Source organism: Erinaceus europaeus, chromosome 3 (assembly GCF_950295315.1).
Source record: "Erinaceus europaeus chromosome 3, mEriEur2.1, whole genome shotgun sequence".
NCBI classification, from domain to species: domain Eukaryota; kingdom Metazoa; phylum Chordata; class Mammalia; order Eulipotyphla; family Erinaceidae; genus Erinaceus; species Erinaceus europaeus.
The window spans coordinates 117,351,288-117,374,051 of record NC_080164.1 but is presented as its reverse complement, the minus strand read 5'-3'; the positions used below and the strand labels follow the sequence as shown (position 1 = coordinate 117,374,051).

Below are 22,764 nucleotides of genomic sequence, written 5' to 3'. Positions count from 1 at the left end.
CTGCCTAACTCCCTGCACATATTTTTAATTCAGCAAAATGGATTCTCTTGTGGAGCTTGGGGTAGCATGCTAAACAAGGGGGAACTGCCATACTGGGTGACAAAAGTCAAGGTCTACCTGCAGTCTGCTCCTGACCACGCTGCTGTCCTGAGCCGTCCTCTCTGCTAGAAGACGATGTTCACTGGAGGATGATGGGAACGTTCAGGTGTCTGGTAGAAGGACTGCCCCACATGCTGCAAACCTGATTGAGATAAATGGAGACGATTTTCAAAAGGGTTACTATGGACATACAAATTTTACCTAGTATAATCCTATAATTGCTAAAATAAAATATAAATAAAATCATTAACCACATTCTAATCAAACCTCTGTCATGACAGCTTAGTCATTATAATCCATTTGGACTATGTGTAAGAACCAGATTTGCAGCTTATAAAAAAAAAAAATGGACAAAACTTTTGGAAAGAGCATCACATCTGCTAATGGTTTTTTTTTTTTTAATTAAAGATGGTTGGAAGGGGTTGGGCGATAACGCAGTGGGTTAAGCACACATGGCGCAAAGCCCTAGGACTGGCACAAATATCCCGGTTCGAGCCCCTGGCTCCTCAACCTGCAGGGGAGTCGCTTCTTCACAAGCGGTGAAGCAGATCTGCAGGTGTCTATCTTTCTCTCTCCTTCTTTGTCTTCCCCTCCTCTCTTAATTTCTCTCTCTCCTAGCCAACAACAACAATAATAACAACAACAATGATAAACAACAAGGACAACAAAGGGGGAAAAAAATAACCTCCAGGAGCAGTAGATTCATAGTGCAGGTGCCAAACCCCAGCTGGAGGAAAAAAAAAAAAAAGGTGGAATGAGGAGTGTTAAGTGCTATTGGGTTCTTTTATTTTTTAATAGGGTAGACATTAGTTTCAAACTAAAGTACTATTTAACCCAGAATTAATAAAAGCAAATAAGCAAAGATAAGAATGCGTCATTTGTAGGCTCCAAAGGCAAAGAGTTTTTATTACACTTGATTCAACCTGAATAACCTGGTTATTCTAAAATATGACAGGGACCTTCAGTATATGCAAGAGGCCTTGAGTTCATTCTCTGACTGCTTTCATCTTGTTTTGTTTCTCTCTTTCTTTCTGGTTTATGTTATTTTAATTTTATTTCTTTTCACCAGAGCACTGTTTAGTTCTAACTTATGACTCCTAGGACTGAACCTGAGTCCCTGGAGCCTCAGGCATGATCACACTACCTCCCCACCTATGCAGGGTTTATTTGGTTGGTTGGTTTTTGCTTTGTTTTGTTTATGTGGGGGAAAGAGGAAAGAAGCAAAGTCAAGGAATTTGATACTTCCATTCTTTGTGTTCCAGGACTATAGTTTATATCTGTTACCAAATGATCTGCATTTTTCTGAAAGACAATTACTGGATGATTTCACTCATGTGCAATATAAAGAAATGAAACAGCGTGTGTGAGTGTGTGTGAGTGTAAGTGTGTGTGTGTGTGTGTATGCTCTGGACCCACTGAGAGTTTTTATAAACAAAAGTCAGAAAACAAAGGAAAACCTGAAAGTGGTTTGTACATGTTTCATGTGGTCAGTTGCCCATGCTATCTTTGCATGTTGGAATCTCCTTTTGAGATTCAAGCCTGAGATGCAGCGACTTTTCCCTGCCATTTGGTTAGAAACTAAACTCAGTGCCTGAGCCAGGTCAGTGCTGCTTACTGTTGGAATTCAAAGTAAACAAAGGCAGATACTGAGCCGCAGGTGTCTTCCTTCCCTGCCCACCCACCAGCCTATGCCAGTACATGCAGCAGATTCTGAGGCCCTCATGCCATGTCTGGGCTCATCTATGTCTAGAAAAACTGTCAGTCAGCTTTTTCCTGAAACTGAGGGCAATTTCAGGTTACACCTTGGTACCTGCCCGTGGTCCTTTGCTCAGTAGCTTGCTAGGTAGTTGTAGGGAGAGCTATGTTCCATCACTGGGGAGCCAGAGATGACCCGAACTGCCCCTGAGACTACAGACAGACTATGATCCACATAGTCAACGACTGCCACCTCTCCAGATTCAAAGGAGGTCTCGAAACTTTACATCAGGCTCAACCTGATGCTGTTGACTGGCTACGGAAGAAGGGCAAACGCTAGAAGAAGAAGTGAGAGGTAGGGTGGCAAGTACCCCAACATCCATTCACTGATAAAATCTGCTGGTTGATGTCCTCTTATAATCTGAAAACAATTGTTTTTTTCCACCAATGTTATCACTGAAGCTTGTTGCCTGCACAGCTCCAGTGTTCTCAATGACTTTTTCTGATAGAATGTGAAAGATGAAGAAAGAGAGGAAGAGAGAGACAGGAGCAATACCTACATCATTGCTCCACCACTTGTGAAGCTCCCTCCCCACTTGCCCCAACCCTGCAGGTGGAGACCAGAGACTTGAACCCAAGTCTTCAATCACAATAACATGTTCTCTGCTGGATGTGCTACCACACAGACCCCTTAGTCCAGTTGAAAGTGATTCCTTAAAAAAAAAAAAAGTTTTCTGGGAGCCAGGCAGTAGTGCAGCAGGCTAAGCGCACATGGCATGAAGCACAAGGACCAGCATAAGGATCCCGGTTTGGGCCTCCAGCTCCCCACCTGCAGGGGGGTCGCTTCACAAGCAGTGCAGCAGGTCTGCAAGTGTCTATCTTTCTCTACCCTTCTCTGTCTTCCCCTCCACTCTCGATTTCTGTCGTATCCAACAACGAAGTAATAACAATGACAAACAATAAAGGCAACAAAAAGGAAAATATAGCCTCCAGGAACAGTGGATTCCTAATGCAGGCATCAATAATAACCCAGCGATAACCCTGGAGGCAAAAAAAAAAAAGTTTTCTTGGAAATTGAAAATAGTCTGGATAGGAACACAGGAGGCCACTGTAGCTGAGTCTGATGATCAGCTTTAGTCCTGTCCCAGCAGGTGACCCTCAAGAGCCCAGCCTTTGCTTGCTCTCTCTTGCTTGCCCTCAACTCCTGTGTACATGGCCCATGGCTGCCCACAGTCAGTTCTGAGATGGTGAGTGTGGCTGAAGGTGCTGACTCACCACTGATTCCAGACACTCCACACCAAAGCTTTGTCTTTTTTATAGTACATAGAGAAATTGAGATCTGGAGGAGCAAATGGAAGATATACTGGGGAACTCAATCTCTTCTCTGTGTGGGAGATCGCGAGCAGCTGAGCGACATCTGTGCCCTCCCTGCTGAGATAAGTCATCCCACATCTCCTCTCAGGAGGCACAAACAGGGTTAGATTGTTCACCCTGTTTCCCACAAACTCCCCATGTACCATCCATGGACTCATTCGGATGTGTTGTCTCTGTTTCCTTCAGAGCTGGCAGATGAGTGGGTGACAGTGGGGCAGCCATTGTGTCCCTGTTCCTTGTGTTGGCCCTAACCAGGGCCCAGTGCCCAGTCCTCTGGGGACTTCTTGCCATGAGCGCTTTCCTCCATGGTTTCATCAAAGCCTGCCATTGTTCCACAACAGGTCCCCACACCATGAGAATGAGGCTACTTGGAACTCTTCTTGGATCTGAGCTCAAGATGTTTTTCTTCCTCGTGGGAGAGAACCAGTGAATGAATCTGAGTACATTCCCATTGCTGAAAGCACTAAAAATCTTTCTCCCAACAAGCAGAACTAAATATATGAATTGTTTTATTAACAGAATAAGGAGAGGGACTATTTTCCACTAAATCCCAAAAAGGTTTTGTGTTATACTGGTGGAATTTAAATAATAAAGGAGATTCAAATAAGAGCAATCAGATGAGAAAGCTAAGAACCTGGCATTCAGGGGAGAGAAATTCCAAGGAGACAAAAAATCAAATTAATTAAAGGACAGGGAGAAGAGCTCCAAACAGAAAAAAATAATAGAGATTATGTATCTGATCAGCTCAACTTAGTGGGCTTCAAAAGACAAGCCACCATGCTATCATTCAGATCTCATGAAGTCTTTTATGAAGGTGAGTCCAGAATTTGTGAACCAGAATCTTACACAGTGTGAAGTCTTCTTAATAAAAAAATAATAATAAAATAAAAAACAGTAAAAAATCAGGCACAAGGCCTAACAAGGAGTCTATATGAATGAGGGTCCCAAAATTCCAGCTTCTGACCTCTAACCTTCACCGAGTCCTGGTCAGATACATGCTGTGCCCCCAAGGAACACACACCCCCCAAAAAAAGAGGAATCAGTAAATGCTACTATGAGGAGGAAGGGATAAGAGGACAGCTGTCATGATTTGAATGAGAGAAAGTAAATAAAGGTAAAACAATTTCTTCCACTCCACCATGAGGCCAGAAATGGTGGAGCTTCCTGGAAGGTTTTGAAGATGCTTGAAGAGAGCTGTTTCCTGGGTCCACCCCAAGCTGAGGCTCTGAAGCAAGGCCTCTGGAAATCAGTCAGTGGTGAGCGGTATGAGGTGAGGCCCTCTGACAGGAATGCTGAGGAGGTGTGGAAACATGGCTATCGGACAAGCTAATCCAAGATAAGTCTGTGGGAATCCTCTAAATATGACCAAATATAATTAAATATAATCCTCAGTGACACATGATGGAGATAAAGAATGTGCTCTTTTCCAGAAAAGAGAGGGAGAGAAGAGAGATGGAAATATCTGTTTTCCCCCTCAGTCTTTCTTTTTTTTTTTAATTTCTTTATTGGGGGACTAATGGTTTATAGTCAACAGTAAAATAGCTTGTACATGTGTAACATTTTTCAGTCTTCCACATAAAAATTCAACCACCACTTGGTCCTCCTTCTTTAAGAAATATCTTTAAGAATATCCCTGGAGATGAATTTTATTTACCCTTTTGGCCATTTTGAATTTTCACATCACTTGGCTTCCATTGTTCTTCACTCATGAAATTCACTCTAAGAGGTTCATGAAGCCTTCAGTGAGTGGATGACATAGGAATTGGAAGTAAGGATGCAGGCAGTGGTGCAAAGGTGAAGTGCTTTCCATGATAACTGGCATAAACTAAAATCTCAGAAGAAAATCCATTATACTAGTTACTATGTTAAACAGTCAATTATAAAACTCACTTTTTCTTTTCTTTTTTGCCACCAGGGTTATTGCTAAGGCTCAGTACCTGTACCACTCAGTACCACTCCCGACAGCCATATTTTATTTTATTTCCTTTAAATAGAGGATGAGAGACATAGAGAAATTATATATATATGGGGGGGTCCGGGAGGTGGCGCAATGGACAGAGAGAAAGACACAGAGAAACAGAGAAAAAAGTTCACCACCATTTGTGAAACTTCTCCATTACACACTCTCCCATGCAGTGACCCAGGGCTTGAATATGGGTCCCTGTGGATGGTAACGTGCATTCTACTGGCTGAGCCATCTGCTGGCCTGTCTGCATTTTTAATACTTTTTCAATAAAATCACATTTTCTTTCATTGGGGAATTAATGATTTATAGTAGACAGTAAATACAATAATTTATACATGCATCGCATTTCCCAGTTTTCCGCATAAGAATATAACCCCACTAGGTCCTCTGCCATCGTGTTCTAGGACATGAACCCTCCCCTACCCACCCACCCCACAGTCTTTTAGGTTAGTGCAATACACCAACTCCAGTCCAGGTTCTGCTTGGTGATAAAAACCACATTTTGATGAGCATGAGTGATTTTATGCTAATAGACGTTGTTAAGTATTTTTTCTCTCAAGATATTTAATGTTCATACAGTCATTTAACTGCTGATACATTTAGTGACACTAAATAAGAATCATTTCAGAATGTCTCACGGCTTTGGGGTCAGAAAATTGGACAGGTCACTCAGGTGCTGAGTTAGCAGGTGACTTACTCTGGAGAGTCTGAGGGGGTCCTGCTCATTGTCCTCTGCATTCCAGAATGGATGGAAAGCTCAGGCAGACAGGTTTATTACAAGGTATCTTCTGTGACTTGACAGCCTCAAACCAAGTGGCTCAGCACTCACAAAAAAAGTGTTTCAAGAAATCTAGGTCACAGCTCCAAGGTTTATGAGTTACGTTCCAAAGTCTCAAAAAAGCACTTCTGCCTCAGTCATTTGGTCCACTAAGGCTGGTGCATGGGGAGAGCCGACCTCAGCCTCTCAATGGGAGGACCAGCCAAGTGAGGCAGCCATCTTCACCACACTGCAATGTCCATACCTGGTGAACAGGAAATGTCAGAACTGACCTCTAGACAGCTCCCCAGATCAGTTAGAATGGATGTTTGATGGGTTTTAGTTTCTTATTTACCTGTTTGTTGTTTTTGGCTTTATTTTGTTTCATTAGCCATCAAGTTATCATTGGGGCCCAGTACTTGCACAACTCCACCATTCTTAGTGACTATTATTCAAAGAGAAGGAGAGACATCTGCAGCACTGCTCTACTGCTCATGAAGTTTCTGCCTGCAGGTGGGGACTAAACTCTTGAACCCAGATCCTTGCCCATAGTAACGTGTGTGTACTACCAGGTGAGCCACTACCTGGTCCCTGGGTATTTGGTTCTTAGTGAGAGACTTGTTTCTGCCTTGCTAAATGTTTCCTAAGAGTATTTGCTTCAATGATGTTTGGCCCAGTTGGCACAAAGGCTTTGGGTATTTGAAATACCATACTCACAGCCCTGGTTTTCTCCAGAAAACTTGTATCTAAAGCAGTCTAATTGTCATTACTTCAAATTCAGGTGTCTCCTACCATCTCTCATAGCTTTCACATTTCTACACCCTTGAAAAGAAACAGTAGTTTGAAGTAAATAAGGAAATAACTTGGGAGTATGTGATGGCTCACCCAGTAGAGAGCATAATTTACTACGTACAAGGACCTAAGTTCAAGCCCCCAGTCCTCACCTACTGGAGGAAAGCCTCATGAACAGTGAAGCAATGCTATCTTGCTATCTCTCCTCCTCTCTCTCTTTCTCTCTCTCTCTCTCTCTCTCTCTCTCTCTCTTTCTCTATCCCACTATCAAAAAGAAAGGAGAAGAATGGCTGTCCATTCAGAATGGTGGAGTTGTGTAGGCACTGAGCCCCAGTGAGAACCCTAGTGATGAAAGAAATAAGAAAAAAGGAAAAAGAAAGAAAGAAAGAAAGAAAGAAAGAAAGAAAGGGTAAAGAAGGGAGAGAGAGGAAGGAAAGAAAGAAAGAAGAAAAAAGACTAAGAAAAATGGATAAATTAAATCTCCAAAATATGAGTAGTGGGACTATATACCATTTTTGTCTTATGGGTATCTCAAATAAATAAAAATATTTTTGTTTAGTTTTTGGCAGCTAATAAAAATTACAAAGGACTATATGGCTTTTTGGGGTTTCAAAACAGCTCTAAGAGAGAAGTAGGAAAGACACCATTTTTTTTTTTTTCTGTTTTGTAGAAGAAGAAACCAGTGTCTTGATCAAAGTCCTTAGGTTGGTTAAAAAAAAATAATAAAGTTATTCAGGTGTAGAACTTAGTTCTTCCAATTACTGACCAATAGTTCTTCTGTGTCACTCTGAATAAACTTACACATCTGAAAAAATTATATCTATCTAGTTTTGCACCAACAGAGCACCTTTAAGTCTTCAAGAATAGGCACTCATTCAAAAATGTGCTTCACTTCAACATTTTTCTTTTTTATTTATTTATTTTTTCACTTCAGTATTTTGCACCTAAAGCTTTATTTACTCTTTCTGAACAGATTTTTTAAAAGTGCATTTTATAGAGAATGCAACAAATCTGATTATCTCTAAATACATGGCATTCATCATAGTTAGTAAGGACACCAAGGATTGCATTTGTAAAATACTTGGCAAACACCTGCTAAGTAAGCCTCCCCACAACCATCAGTGTGACAATTATTTTCAAAACATCTCTTGTTTCCCAGGACAATTCTTCAATCTATCCCACCTCCCCCACCACACACCTCAACTGTTCGGCTCTGGCTTATGGTGGTGCAAGGGGTTGAACCTGGGACTCTGCAGCCTCAGACCAGAGAGTCTCTTTGCAGAGCCATTTTTCAGTCTCCCCGAAGCCAGTCTGTCCTATATATTAGACAAGTCAGCATGTTTGTTCATTTCTTAAAATAAGGAGCCAGAGGCAGTGAAATCACTTGGATCAATGGCTGACAGAATGAATTAGTTCAGTGAGACCAAACACCCATGACTGACCTGAAGGACAAGCAGACGCAACAGAAAAACTCAAGATTTTGTACAGTCTAGATAACTACGTTGATCCATAAAGCCCTACCTTAAAAATATGACATGGGAGGAAAAATGACATGGGCAGAAGTTGCAGCTATGTGTCAACAACTATACTATAAACCATGAGCTCCTTGATAAAGTGGGAAATATAAATATAATAAACTTTTTAAACAAAGTTGTGAGAGGTTACATATATGTGAGAAACATGAGTATCTACTTTATCATTAAAATTGGGGGTGGTTTCCCCCTTGGATCATTCCATATGACATGGCCATATTCTGATTTTAAATTTCAGGATGAAAATAAACATGAGACATCTAAAAAATTGAAAAATAAAAAATAAAAACAACTCTGTCCTGGAACACAGTAAATTATCAATAATCACACCAGAAATAAATCAAATTAACTCTCAAAAAGCCTGCAAGACTGACCAAATAAGGTCATATGACAAGTTATCATTTTTGAGGGCCTAACCCTGGGCCCCACCTGTAAGAGGGAAGTTTCATGAGAAGCAAAGTAGGGTTGTAGGTGTCTCCCCTTCTCTCTTTCTCTCCCTTCTTCTTTCTGTCGCTCATTCACTATCAAAGGAATGGTTACTGGAAATGGTGTAGCCTTACAGGCATAGCCCTGGTTGCAAAATCAGAGGAAGAGAGATAAGAGAAAGAACAAAAGGAAGAAAGAAAGAAAGAAAGAAAGAAAGAAAGAAAGAAAGAAAGAAAGAAAGAGAGGAAGGAAGAAAGAAAGAAAGAAAGAAAGAAAGAAAGAAAGAAAGAAAGAAAGAAAGAAAGAAAGAAATGGAGGAGGAAGGGAAAGAGAGGGAGAGATTCTTATCTCCTAAATATGACTGTGAGCATGTAAAAAAGCAGAAGTTATCTTTAATTTTTATTTATAAAAAGGAAGCACTGACAAAGCCACTGGATAAGAAGGGTACAACTCCACACAATTCCCACCACCAGAACTCTGTATCCCATCCCCTCCCCTGATAGCTTTCCTATTCTTCATCCCTCTGGGAGCATGGACCCAGGGTCATTATGGGGTGCAGAAGGTGAAAGGTCTGGCTTCTGTAATTGCTTCCCAGCTGAACATGGGTGTTGACAGGTCGATCCATACTCCCAGCTTCTCTTTCTTTCCCTAGTGGGGCAGGGCTCTGGGGAAGCAGGGCTCCTGTACATATTGGTGAGGTCATCTGCCCAGGGAAGTCCGATTGGCATCATGGCAGCATCTGGAACCTGGTGGCTGAAAAAAGAGTTAACATATAAAGCCAAACAAATTGTTGACAGATCATTAACCTAAAGGTTAAAATGTTGCAGATGAAGATTTGGGGTCTCCATTTTGAAGATAGGTAGTAAACCTATTTTAGTTACCTTCCAAAGGGCCCATGACTATACTAGTTTTTTCCTGACCCTGACATCTGATATGCAGGTGGACCCAAGTTGTTGTCTGGGGAGATGATGTCATGGCTGGAAAAAGGGCTAGAAAGCTGGATCTGGGAAGAAAGTAGCTCCCAAATATGCAAAAGGTATATAAATATTGTTGACTATAAACAGATTTTTTATGATTTATTTATTTACTTACTTATATATGAGCACGAGGAGGAAAGAGAGAACCAGAGCATCACTCTGGTGCATGTAATGCCAGGGATCAAACTCAGAATATCATGCTTGAGAGTCCAACACTTTATCCACCTCCCAAGCCACAGAAATCAGAATGTCAATGTATGCAATATAGGGCAAGTAAACTAATTTTTATTGAGTGTACTAAATGTAAAAATGTCCTCAGACAAGGACCCATGGTCAGTTGAAATCACAGAGGCAAGGAAGATGTGAAAAGAGCCAAAAGACAAAATTAAGAAAGCACTAAAATCATATCCTTATATAACACATATTACACTCAATGGGAAACCACAATACTAGTGTGATGAGGCACCAGGCAAGACAGTGGTCACTTGTGTGCATGTGACTCTCTAGAGTTTGAAAATAGCTGCCCCATCTCAAGGACTTCTTCTGAAGTCTGGAAGGAAGTAGAATTCCCATCCTATTACTGATGAGGTTTGAAGGGATTCAGTAATTTGCTCGAGGAAGCATTTAATCCTTGGTATGGACGGGTTCAAAATCAGGCCCTCTGACTCCATCCTGAGGCCTCTCTGCTAGGCCACCAGAAGGCCTTGGAGTCTACATTCTTATCTTTGCTTACCTCTAACACCTTGCATACTTGGCCATGTAAATCGTACTTGTCAAGCTTCCATTTCTTTATTGTTATATTGTTATCCGCTCTTTTTTTTTTCTTAGTTCAAATAGAAAAAAAGACAGTTTTTCTCTTCTTCCTCCATTTATTCCTTCCTTCCTTTTAACCAAGAGCACTGTTTAGCTCTGGTGGGTGGGTTGGGGTAGAGTGGGGTGAAACTTGGGACTTTGGAGCCTCAGGAATGAAGGCCTACTTGCATAACCATGATCCACCCAACAAACATTTTGAAACCTGTGAAATGTTGTATGTCTGTAGGATGGTGTAACTAAGTCCATCTTAATGAGCTTAGTCATTAGCTATTCATCCTCCTCCCTAACAAATTATTCCTGGAAGCTTACTTCACGAAAACCTCAGAGCCAAACTTCCTGCTTGTTTTTCTTAAAGAATAGAGAATACACCCAGCTTTTGGGAGGGTAAGAGGTAGCAGAGGGGAGGTGGGTGACATATATCTGATGATTCCACGGCACTGTCCTCCTCTGTGACCTGTTCAGGCTGTGGCTACTATGCAAGGAAGGACACATGGACAGCCCACTGTTTTGAGAAGGTTCATCGGGAAGGCGGTTAACTCAGCCTCTGTGAGCCTGCTTTTTCTTTTCTCAAAATTGAGCAAACTAGTTTGAGGCAAATGAGACTGAGCAGGCAATCTTCCTAGCAGACAATCTCTGCTGACACCCAGCCACCTGACACCATAAGGCTCTTTTGTTGTTAAGAATGCAATGGCTTGGTTCATTTTTATGTGAGACCTTCAGATGTCAGAATGCCAGTTTAAAATACACATTGATAAGCCTGGGAGCTAGCTCAGTCTTAGAACATGGAACTTGCATGCCTGAGATTCAAAGGCCCCAGATTCAAAGGCCCCAGGTTCACTCCCTGGCACCACAGGTGCCAGAGCCAAGAAGTGCCCTGGTCTCCCTCACTCTGGTGTTCCCTAGTTCTCATAAAAAGAAATTCATCTTGGGGGCTGGGTAGTAGTGCACCAGGTTAAGCGCACATAGTGTGAAGCACAAAGACCCATACAAGGATCCAGGTTTGAGCCCCCTGCTCCCCACCTGCAGAGAGGGGTCACTTCACTGGAAGTGGTGAAGCAGGTCAGCAGGTGTCTGTCTTTCTTTCCCCCTCTCTATCTTCCTCTCCTCTGCTCTCTCAACTTCTCTCTAACCTAAGAAAGAAAGAAAGAAAGAAAGAAAGAAAGAAAGAAAGAAAGAAAGAAAGAAAGAAAGAGGAAGAAGGAAGGAAGGAAGGAAGGAAGGAAGGAAGGAAGGAAGGAAGGAAGGAAGGAAGGAAGAAATGGAGGAAATCTTGATAAGATGAAATTCACAGTGTATACCAATGGGCCACAATCCCCTCATAGACTGCCAGTGCTGGGTCGGCGGGTCACACGAGTAACACTGGCAATTCTCAGATGATGTGCTGTCATTTTGAAAATCTCCTCTGAATGTGTAGGTTTGCCTACCACCAAAGAGGCGTCCTTCCTTATCCAAACCCAACACGCCATATTAAGTCACTCTGTAGGGCCGAGGAAATAGCTCACTTGGATAGTGTGCTCCTTTGCCATGTGCACAACCCACGTTTGAGGCCATCCTCAGCACATGAAGGGAAACTGTGCTCGCTTCCACAGCACATATACTAAAACTGGAACAATCGAAGGAAACTTTGGTACTGTGATCTCTTTCACTGCCTCTCTATCTTTAAAAAACAGACGGGGGGGGGGGGTCAGACAGTAGCACATCAGGTTAAGCGCAGGTGGCGCAAAGCACAAAAAATACCGGTGTAAGGATCCCGGTTCAAGCCCCCGGCTCCCCACCTTCAGGGGAGTCTCTTCACAAAGTGGTGAAGCTGGTCTGCAGGTGTCCATCCTTCTCTCCCCCTTTCTGTCTTCCCCTCCTCTCTCCATTACTCTCTGTCCTATCCAACAATGACTACAACAATAAAACAACAAGGACAACAAAAGGGAATAAATAAGTAAATAAATAAATTTTTTTTAAAGAGGCTACTTAGTTACTTTTGTCATCACTGTCTCACAGATATGACAAGGTCTGCAAAGAGACTTCCTTAGAGAGAGCAGACTGCTGGACAGGGAGAAGACCTGCTGAGTCAGAACTGCAAGGACTCATTCTCACAGAGACACAATTGGGAAAAATAAATAAATAACAACAAAACTTCAGTAAGCCTTCCTTTCAGATGTACTAATTCACAAAGATGACAACCACCTTTAGACACAGAGGTCAGGGTGCCAGTGCACCTGGCTGAGTACATTCATTACCATGTGCAAGGACCTGGGTTTGAGTCCCCAGTCCCCACCTGCAACTGGGACACTTCACGAAAAACAAAGCAGGTCTGCAGGTGTCTATTTTACTCTTTCACTCTCTATCTCCTCCCTCCTCTCTCAATTTCTCTCTGTCCTGTCAAATAAAATAGAAGGAATGGCCACCAGGAGCAGTGGATTCATAGTGTGGATACCAAGCCCCATCAATAACCCTGGTGGTAATTAAATAAATAAATAAATAAATAAATGCAAAGGACAGTATCAAGCCCAATTTTGCTAAGAAGGTCCTCTGTTATTTTTAATTCAACATCTTGCTTGCTTCTTTATTTTTTAAATCTTTTAATTAGGGAACTAATTATTTACAGGACAGTTGAGTTGTAAAATTATTTCTCAGTATCATTTAGCTCTAAATTTTTAAATTTCAATGATTTTGAATATTCATATGCTTTTGCTCTTTCCTATTTTCTAAGTTACCTACATACATACGCTTTATTCAGTTTCTACTATAGCTTTAGTTATCTTTGCTGCTAAATTGAAGAAAGTATGTGAATATTCTACATAATAATCTATGTTTTCTACTAGACATATTCAATTATGTCTTTTATCTTTTAAAATTTATTTTACCATTGACTTAATAACAGTTTACAAGGTCATAAGATTATCTATACAAAGAACAAAGAAGTACATGTCAGAAAAGCTATGCACATCTATGTTCAGTGCTATGTGCTCTTTATAGTAGAACTTGGAAATAACCCAGATGACTAGATAAAGAAGCTGTAAAATAAATATGCATTCAGACATAAGACATGATGAAATGTTTTAGTCTGTTTTTTTTTTTTTTGCTTGTTTTGGATGGAATTTTAAATTAATTTAAGTGTAGTAAACCAGAAAAAGAAGGGGGGGGGGAGTGACAAACTACTCCTTCTGCCAACTTAAATCCTCTTCCGCCATCAGACACAGGGTCCCCAAGGCCCTCTGAATTCCCTCCTGCACCTGGACCACCAGCAGCCACCACAGTCCTCACTTGTGCTGCAGTAAACCACCCCCAGTCCAAGTTCTAGCCTGTGTGTTACCTTTCTGTCACTGTTTCTTAACTCCCATCTCTAAGTGAGATCATTGAATATTTACCCTTCTCCTGGCTTATCTCACTTAATGTGATTCTTTCAAGTACTATGCAGGATATGACAAAGGAAAATGCTTCATCCTGAGAGGGTCATCATCTGGGTCAGGGGTATAGCATAGTGGTTATTCAGGAAGACTCTCATGCCTGAGGCTCTGTAGTTCCAGGTTCAGTCCCCAGCACCACCACAAGCCAGAGCTGAGCAGTGCTATAAACAAATGATGTTGTTTTAAGAAGATCATCTCACTCCTCTAACTCTGCTGTGTTTCTCTTGGTTCACAGGTATAGACAGCATGAAGGCCATGCTTCTTCTTCTCTCCATTTTGGGAGCTGCAGCGGCAATACCGGTAAATGTCGCCTCCTGGGTTGTGACTACTCTGCCTCCTGACATTTACACTACAAAGTCTTTTCTTCACATTCAGCTACACTAACCCCACCGTGCGCACAGCGGCCTGTCAGCTGTATATAAAGCAGATGCTCTGAGACTGTGCTAGCAGTCTTGGAATAATCTGAAAAGATTTTTTTTAATGGAACCAAAGTTTGGATAATTCTTTGGATGTCCCTAGACTGATCCTTATCCTCTTCATTGTCCTTTGTCAAATTAAAGGATTTAGAAACCAGCAAGATAATTCACGTACATGTGCACAACCCAAGTTCTTTTTTTTATTATTTTTTTTTATAAAAAAGGAAACATTGACAAAACCATAGGATAAGAGGGGTACAACTGGGAGTCAGGTGGTAGCGCAGCGGGTTAAGTGCAGGTGGCACAAAGCGCAAGAATCAGCGTAAGGATCCTGGTTTGAGGCCCTGGCTCTCCACCTACAGGGGAATCGCTTCACAGGCGGTGAAGCAGGTCTGCAGGTGTCTGTCTTTCTCTCCTCCTGTCTTCCCCTCCTCTCTCCATTTCTCTCTGTCCTATCCTACAACAACATCAATAACAACAACAATAATAACAACAACAATAAAAACAACAAGGGCAACAAAAGGGAATACATAAATAAATATTTTTTAAAAATTTTTAAAGAGGGTTACAACTTTGGACAATTCCTACCACCAGAACTCCATATCCCATCCCCTCCCCTGATAGCTTTCCTATTCTTTAACCCTCTGGGAGCATGGACCCAAGGTCATTGTGGGATGCTGAAGGTGGAAGGTCTGGCTTCTGTAATTGTTTCCCCGCTGAACATGGGTGTTGACAGGTCGATCCATACTCCCAGCCTGTCTTTCTCTTTCCCTAGTGGGGAAGGGCTCTGTGGAAGCAGAGCTCCAGGACACATTGGTGGGGTTGTCTGTCCAGGGAAGTCTGGTTGGCATCCTACTAGCACCTGGAACCTGGAGACAACCCAAGTTCTAACCCAGCCCCCACAGCACTGGAGGAAATTTTGGTGCTTTGCTCCCCACCTTCTCTTTCTCCATAAAAGAAAAAAAAAGAAGAGGGGGTTGGCCCAGAGCAGTGACACCCAGGTGACCAAAATAAAAAATTAAAAAAAGAGTTTGTGCCCTATTTTCATTTTTCACCAAATGAAAGAAAGTGTTTGCTTTATCGTTTTAATGTTTACTGAAGTAGCATTTCACTAAATAAATCCAAGTATGCAACACTGAGGAGAAACCCGTTTACACTGCCTTCGGTTCACCATTGTCCAGCTCGGACCCTCCCCATGTGCCGACTCGGCCCATTCTGGCTGCTGCTAGTTGGTCTCATAGTCCAGAAGTTTATCTTTTTTTTCTGAGTTCATTCATTTGTTTTGTTTCTTTCTGTCCCAAAATGAGTAAAATCCTATGGTGCTTGTCACTACCTGCTTCATGTCACTGGGCACAGTGCACTCTGGTGAGGCCAGCAAGGGTTAACTTTTAAAGAGAAAAGCAAGGGTTAACTTCTTAAAGAAAAATGCAGTTGGTGGCCATCTTTTCCCTCCTCCCAGCATAAATAGGGATTTCTATTGCTGACATCAAAGTGGTTTTAATCAGCCACCTTAGAATCTGCTCCTTCTAGGGAGTTGGGTGGCAGCACAGTGGGTTAAGTGCTTGTGGCGCAAAGCACAAGGACCAGCGTAACGATCCTGGTTCGAGCCCCCAGCTCTCCACCTACAGGGGAGTCACTTCACAGGCAGTGAAGCAGGTCTGCTGGTGTCCGTCTTTCTCTCCTCCTCTCTGTCTTCCCCTCCTCTCTCCATTTCTCTCTGCCCTGTCCAACAACGATGACATCAGTAACAACAATAACTACAACAATAAAACAACAAGGGCAACAAAAGGGAACATATAAATAAATAAATATTAAAAATAATAATAATAATCTGCTCCTTCTGCCCAGGAGTCTGCTGATAATCCTGACAAGTCGTACTCTCTGTATACACACACACACACACACACACACACACACACACACAGTAACATGTTAAGCTTGCTGCTATGAATAACTATGAAAACAGTGATAACTGTCTACAAGGGCAAGCACCATTATGCTCAGGGCCCAATTCTTTTTTGGGCAAGAGTCCACCTGGGTCTGCTGGCATAATATACATTGCTTCCTACAGCAAGGCCTCAGTATACCCTGTCTCTCTGCCTGAGAAACCATTAACACGAGGTCTGTCCACCTCATCCTAAATCTCAGGGTCTCTTCATTCTTCATAGCTGAGTACTACTCCTTCGTGTATATAGACTGCACCATCTTTAGCTAAGTGTCTGTGTGCACTGAGATTGTGCCCAGTTCTTTGGTTATTGTAAATAGTTCACCTTCCTTTAAATTAGACAAAGTGATTTCTCTCCTCTTCCCCATCCCCCTCCATGTCTAAGACTCTGTCCTCATTTCCTGGGTGGCTTCTAGATGGCAGATATGTCAGAAAAGGCAGACAGTGTGGCCTGTAGCTCTTAGAAAACAGAGCTGGTGAGCACTGGTAAGCATCAGGATTAAATAGTGTGGAAATTACTGCCACTGGAATTGTACAGTGTACCCTGAAATACTGGGAAGAAGTTATGTTCAGTGCAGAGAGGAATTCCCCAGAGGCTTTGATTTCTTGGAAACATGTGTTTTGCCCTTGAAGCTGACACTGCTGGGTACACAGGCAATCAGGTATGTCTTGGAAGCGAGTATCTGAAAGATCCCTACACAGGGATGCTTTGCAGCTGCTTCCTTTTAGGACACTGTAACCTCATCAAAAAGATCTGAGCAAATGCTAAGAAGCTAGGTGCCTCCTTGTGGAATGTGTGGATCTAAAATCCTGTTCTAGGCTGGGGGTATAGATTGGCCTGCCAACGTCCGTGTCTAACAGAGAAGCAATTACAAAAGCCAGAACTCCCACCTTCTGCACCCCATAAAGAATTGTGTTCCATACTCCCAGAGAAGGGAAAACGTTAGGAGAAGATGACCAGAGGGCTCTGAGCCCAATTCCATCAGGACACAGAATGTGACCAGGAACCTTTGGTCTTACACCATCACTGAAAAGGAAGAGAATCTGGAGAACACCTGAGGAAATCAGACACTTTTTCTCTTGTCTGAGAAAGAAGAGAAAAATGGAAGGGTACTTGGAAGTTGTAATAGATGTAGGCATGGCTTAGAAAGGAAGTGAAGACAGGGCTGTAGTTAATGAAGGGGGGGGAATACATATACATATATTCAACCCATATCTGTGACCTCGGAGAATTATTACTACAGGAGGAGGACGGGGACATAGAATTTCGGTGGTGGGAATTATACCCCTATCATTTTATAATCTTGTAAATCACTAACAAAAACAAACCTTGTTCTATCTTTTCCCTCCTGATGAATTCTCCAGACTTCTGAGAGAAGGCAAGCTTCTGTGCTTCCTTATGCCGCTCTACCATTTGGGGAGACAAGTGAATAGGGGGAGCAGTTTGCCACCAATAAATCTCAAATCTCTTCCATCTGCTGCTTTCTTTTTCATTGGCATTATTGTTTTATTAGGGGGGGTAATGATTTAAAGTAAATACAGTTGTTGGTTGGGGCCAGGCAGTGGCACACCTGGTTAAGCACACACATCATAGTGCTTAAGGACCCAGGTTCAATGCCCCAGTCCCCACCTGCACGGGGAAATGTGAAGTTCATGAATAATGAAGCAGGGCTGCAGGTATCTCTCTATTTCCCTCTCTATCTTCTCTTTCCTTCTCAATTTCTCTCTGTCTCTAATTAAAAAAATAATTTTTTCAAAAAACAAATGCAGTTTATTTTTTAAATAAATGATAAATGACATAGTGGGGGTTGTATTGTTAAATGGGAAACTGGGGAATGTTATGCATGTACAAACTATTGTATTTACTGTTGAATGTAAAACATAAAAATAAATAAATAAATAAAATGCAGTTGTTTGTAGCTGTATAAAATTTATTTTCTGCAAAGTACTCCACCTGTCGCTCTTTCCCTTTCTCCCTCTCTCTCTCTCTCCCCCTCTCTGAAATAAAATAAAGCATTTAAAATAAAAAGAATAATGGCAATCAGAGAGGAGAGGAATAGCAATTGTAAACATTAATATGAAGATGTAAACAATATAATTTTTTTTCAGACCAATGCAAGGTTCCTGTCTGATGATTCCAAACCAACTGCTGCTTCCCTGAGCTCTGCCCAACAGCCTGAAATGGTGTTGACACCTGACAACACAGCCATCCCCATTCTGAATGCAGAAGACGCAGAAAATGAAGAGGACTCTCTAGTACCCACGGAAGACCAGCCCAGCCAGGAGGTAAATGCCACATGCCCGTACTCATAGAGCAAAGGTCTCAGTCTCACACCTGGTGAGATAGTTGGGCTTCAGTTTAAAGTTTTAAAAATGGCCATTATATTGGCTGCATTCAACCAGAAAAGAATTGTGAGAAGTAGTAGGCTTTGCTTCTTTTTATTTATTTATTTATTTGTCACAGGACTAATGAATGGGAAAAAATGTTGCCCTAAGTGTTAGGTTAGGTGGCATTGTGACTAGACAGTTGGACTTAGAAGCATGATGCCCCAAATTCAGTCCTCAGGAATGCATGTGCCAAAGTGATGCTCTGGTTTTTTTAATCTATCTCCTTTTCTCTTTTGACTTAATGAATAAATATTTTATAAATGTCTAGGAATAGTATAACTATATATGAGCAAGGTCCTGGAACCACTTTTAAAAATGAATCAGGAGGGGGCTGGGCATTAGTGCACCAGGTTCAGTGCACATGACACTAAGCATAACGACCGGCATGAGGATCCTGGCTCGAGGCCCCGGTTCCCCACAACCAGGAGGGTCGCTTCACAAGTGGTGAAGCAGGTCTGCAGATGTCTTTCTTTCTATCCCTATCTCTATCTTTCCCTCTCTGTTTCTCTCTGTCCTATCCAACAACAATAATAAAATGGAAAAAGATGGCCACTAGAAGCAGTGAAATCATGATGTAGGCACTGAGCCCCAGCAATAACTCTGGAAGCAAAAAAAAAAAAAAAGTAAATCAGGGTCTGGGGAGACAGAGTAATGGTTATGCCAAAAGACTTTCATGCCTGAAGCACTAAAAGTCCCAAGTTCAATCCCCAACACCACCATAAGCCAGAGCAGAGCGGTGATCTGGTAAAAAAAAATAAATAAAATGATGATGATGATGATGATTGATAAATTAATTAGTTAAATGTTAATTTATGAATTTCAAACATGATATAAATATTGCATTACTACCTGTCTCAGAACTACTTTATTTTTTCTCCATTTAAGGCTGAAAAATCTTCCATGCTAGATTCAAAAGAGGAAAGTGAGGACCAATTAGCAGAAGACGACCAGAGCAACAGCCAAGAACTAGACTTAAAGGAGCAGGAGGAAAATGACAGTGACTTAGGTGAAAACCTAGAGGATGGGCCAACTGAAGAGACCTTGGACCTGAAAGAAGATATGAGTGAGTTTCAAGAGGAAGAACTCCCAGAGAATATTGACTCTCTCACTCCTGACGTCAGTCCCATTGTAGATACAGACCCACAAGAAAGCATTATAAAGACAGAGGAAAAACAAGAGCAACCTATAACTGAGTCACATCCTCCATCAAACAGCAGCAGTAAACTTAGTCTAGACAAAATCGAGCAGGGAAGCCATGAGCAGGATCCAAGTAGTCCCCATGAAGAGGAGGAGGAGGAGGAGCAAGAGCAGGAGGAGGAAGAGAAAGAGTCAGGTGGGCTGGGTGAGCACAATGGTAGCCAAGATATGGAGAGAGAGTTTCCCAAGGAACATCCCAACAGCAGGCCAGAGGAAGACAGCACCCGAGCTGACGCTATTTTGCAAGAGCCCCATCAACCAACTCAAGTAAGCAAAATGCAGCAGGATGAGTTTGAGGAGGAAAACCAAGAAGAGGAAATCTTCAACTCAGAAATGCGAGAGGAAGCTGCGTCAGTCCTTGGTGAGCACTATCAAGAGGGCGAGTGGCAGAGCCCAGAAGCTAAATCTGGTCTTGATGTGACCAGCGTCCACGAGGAAACAAATGAGAAGGCTGTTGCCGAGGCTTTGCTCACAGACCCAACTGGCCACGCTGACATCACGCCCACACACCAGGAGGCTGAAAGTGACAATGCTGAGGTCACAAGGGAGGACCAGCCCACCCCAAGCCAGGCCTCCCTGGAGAGTGAGAGAGTGTGGGTCAGTAACCACCCCATCAAAAAGGAGGAGCAAAGAGAAAGAGCTCATGGGAGTGAGCATGGAGGAGGAGACGCCCGTGAACCAGAAGAGCACCAAGGGGTGAGGCTTTTTGCAGTGGTGCTTGCTTTTTCAAAAACAAATAAAGCCCAGTCATGATAAGATATAATGCACAGTATGGTAACAGTAGTCAATAATACTATTATTGTTGACAATAATACTATTTTAAAGATGCTGAGTGTAATTTTGGATTTTGGGTTCACCAGGGGTATTGCTAGGCCTGTGTCTGCATAACTCCATCACTTCCTGTGGCCATTTTCTTTTCTTTCCTCTAGATAGAGAGAGAGTGAAATACACAGTGATAGAGAGGGAGAGAGAAGGGGTGGGGGGAGAGGGAAAGGGAAAGGGGCGGGGAAACCAGAGTACTGCTCCACTATTCTTGAAGCTTATCCCCTGGGGGGACTGGGTGGTGGAACACCCTGTCAAGCTCACATAATACTATGTATAAGAAGCCACACAAGGACCTAGGTTCAAGCCCCCTACTCCCCATCTGAAGCAGAGATGCTTCACAAATGGTGAAGCAGGTCTGCAGGTGCTTATCTTTCTCTCTCCCTCTCTGTCTCCCCCTTCTCTCTCAATTTCTCTCTATCCTATGAAATTAAGTTAAAATAAAGGAAGAGAGAGAAAAAGGAAGAAAAAAAAAAAGAGTTGTTGGGAACAGTGGATTTGTAATGCCAACACCAAGCCCCAAGCAATAGCCCTGGTGGCAAAAACAAAACAAAACAAAAAACAAACCAAAAAAAACTTCCCTCCTGAAGGTGCTCCATGTCAGGGGACTTGAACCAAGTCCTCATGCATGGTAATAGGTGTGCTTTACTAAGTGAGCCACCTGCCAGGCCCAAAGAACATAGATCTTACAAGTCCTCATCACAAGAAAAAAATTATTTTCTGAGACCATGAATGGGGACTGCTGTTAGTAAGATGTATTTTGTAATCATTTTTCAGTATTTACAAATACTAAAACATTATGTAGTACATCTGGAACTAATATAATGTTGTGTCTTTATTATACATCAATTGGCTAAAAAATTTTTTTAAGACCAAGATAAAAAAAGTCACAGGCTTTCTTTCTCTGTCTGCTCAGTCTCCTGTGTATATCTCTGTCAGTTTGTTACTAAAATATATTAGGATGAGTTCTTTTTCTCTCTATCTCTCCAGCCCCAGGCTGAGAATGTCTGCTTTGTTGTATTCTACTAGAAACAAAACCTGGATTTTAATGCAGTTGATTTAAGAAGTTCCGAGAATAAAGAGGAGGGAAGAAAAGGAAACTAATACATATTATCTCACTTAATGTAAAACTATTTCCTTTGAGTGATGCGGTGGACTGTGAGGGAACCAAAGCATTTATACAGAAGGAATGCTAATCCCCACTGCCAGTGTGTCCTTCCAGCTGGCCAGATGAATTCCTGTGGCCTTCACATCGTGGAGAGACAGACACCACAGCTGAAAGCCCCCAGAACTAACTGGGATGATAACTCCTGACAGATGTGAGAGGGGAGGCCCGGGTGGAACAGGAGATTGCTGTTTCAGAACCTTGAGAGCCTGGACCATCATGTCCTTCCTCTTCAAGTTGAATCATCAATGCAAGAGTCCATACTGCAAGAGAGCTGGCTAGGTTTGTAGGTGTAGCCGTAAAGATTAAGAGTAAAGGAGGCTAGGCAGTAGCAGAGTGGGTTAAGTACACATGATGCAAAGTGCAAGGACCAGTATAACAATTGCAGTTCGAGCCCCTGGTTCCCCAACTGCAAGGGGGGTTATTTCACAAGTGGTGAAACAAGTCTGCAAGGTGTCTATCTTTCTCTCTTTCTCTGTCTTCCCCTCCTCTTTCGATTTCTCTCTGTCCTATCCAACAACAGTTATAACAACAATAACAACCACAAGAAGGACAGCAAAAGGGGGGAACTAGCCTCCAGGAGCAGTGGATTCATAGTGCAGGCACTAAGCCCCAGCCAAAACCTGGAGGCAAAAAAAAAAAAAAAAGATTAAGAACAAAGACGTCAGAAATCATTAAGCAGACAAACCAGCAGGATGTGAGCAGGAAAGAAGTCTGTAGCTATTAGGTTGGTTTTTTGTTGTTATTATTACTTTTAATAGTCTGGAATTTCCATGCAGCACTCTGGCGGCCACTCACCCAGAGAACTTGACCCCACTTACAGTGAGCAAGGTCTGCCTCTTTAAGTGGGAGTTCTCTTACACTCAAAGAGCTGAGTGAGAAGCCTTTACCACCACCTCCTTAGAGACTACTAATGTGACCATGTCTAAAGTACAAAAGCCTATGAGTGTTCTAGATGGCTGCTGTTCCCACAAATACTCGAGGGAGGTTCTGATT

The 22,764-nt window shown here is 42.3% G+C and overlaps 1 protein-coding gene across 2 annotated transcripts in view; it reads left to right on the top strand.

The window, feature by feature from the left end:
• Window positions 1-22,764, top strand: part of SPARCL1 (SPARC like 1) — a 54,870-nt gene that overhangs the window by 12,881 nt on the left and 19,225 nt on the right. The window contains exons 2-5 of one of the 2 annotated variants that reach the window (XM_060187784.1): window positions 6,283-6,404; window positions 14,071-14,135; window positions 18,306-18,482; window positions 19,470-20,477. In XM_060187784.1, coding sequence (XP_060043767.1) covers window positions 6,386-6,404; window positions 14,071-14,135; window positions 18,306-18,482; window positions 19,470-20,477 — 1,269 coding nt within the window. In that variant the 5' untranslated portion in view covers window positions 6,283-6,385. The remainder of the gene's footprint in view (window positions 1-6,282; window positions 6,405-14,070; window positions 14,136-18,305; window positions 18,483-19,469; window positions 20,478-22,764) is intronic. The other variant, XM_007531372.3, reaches the window with a different exon arrangement.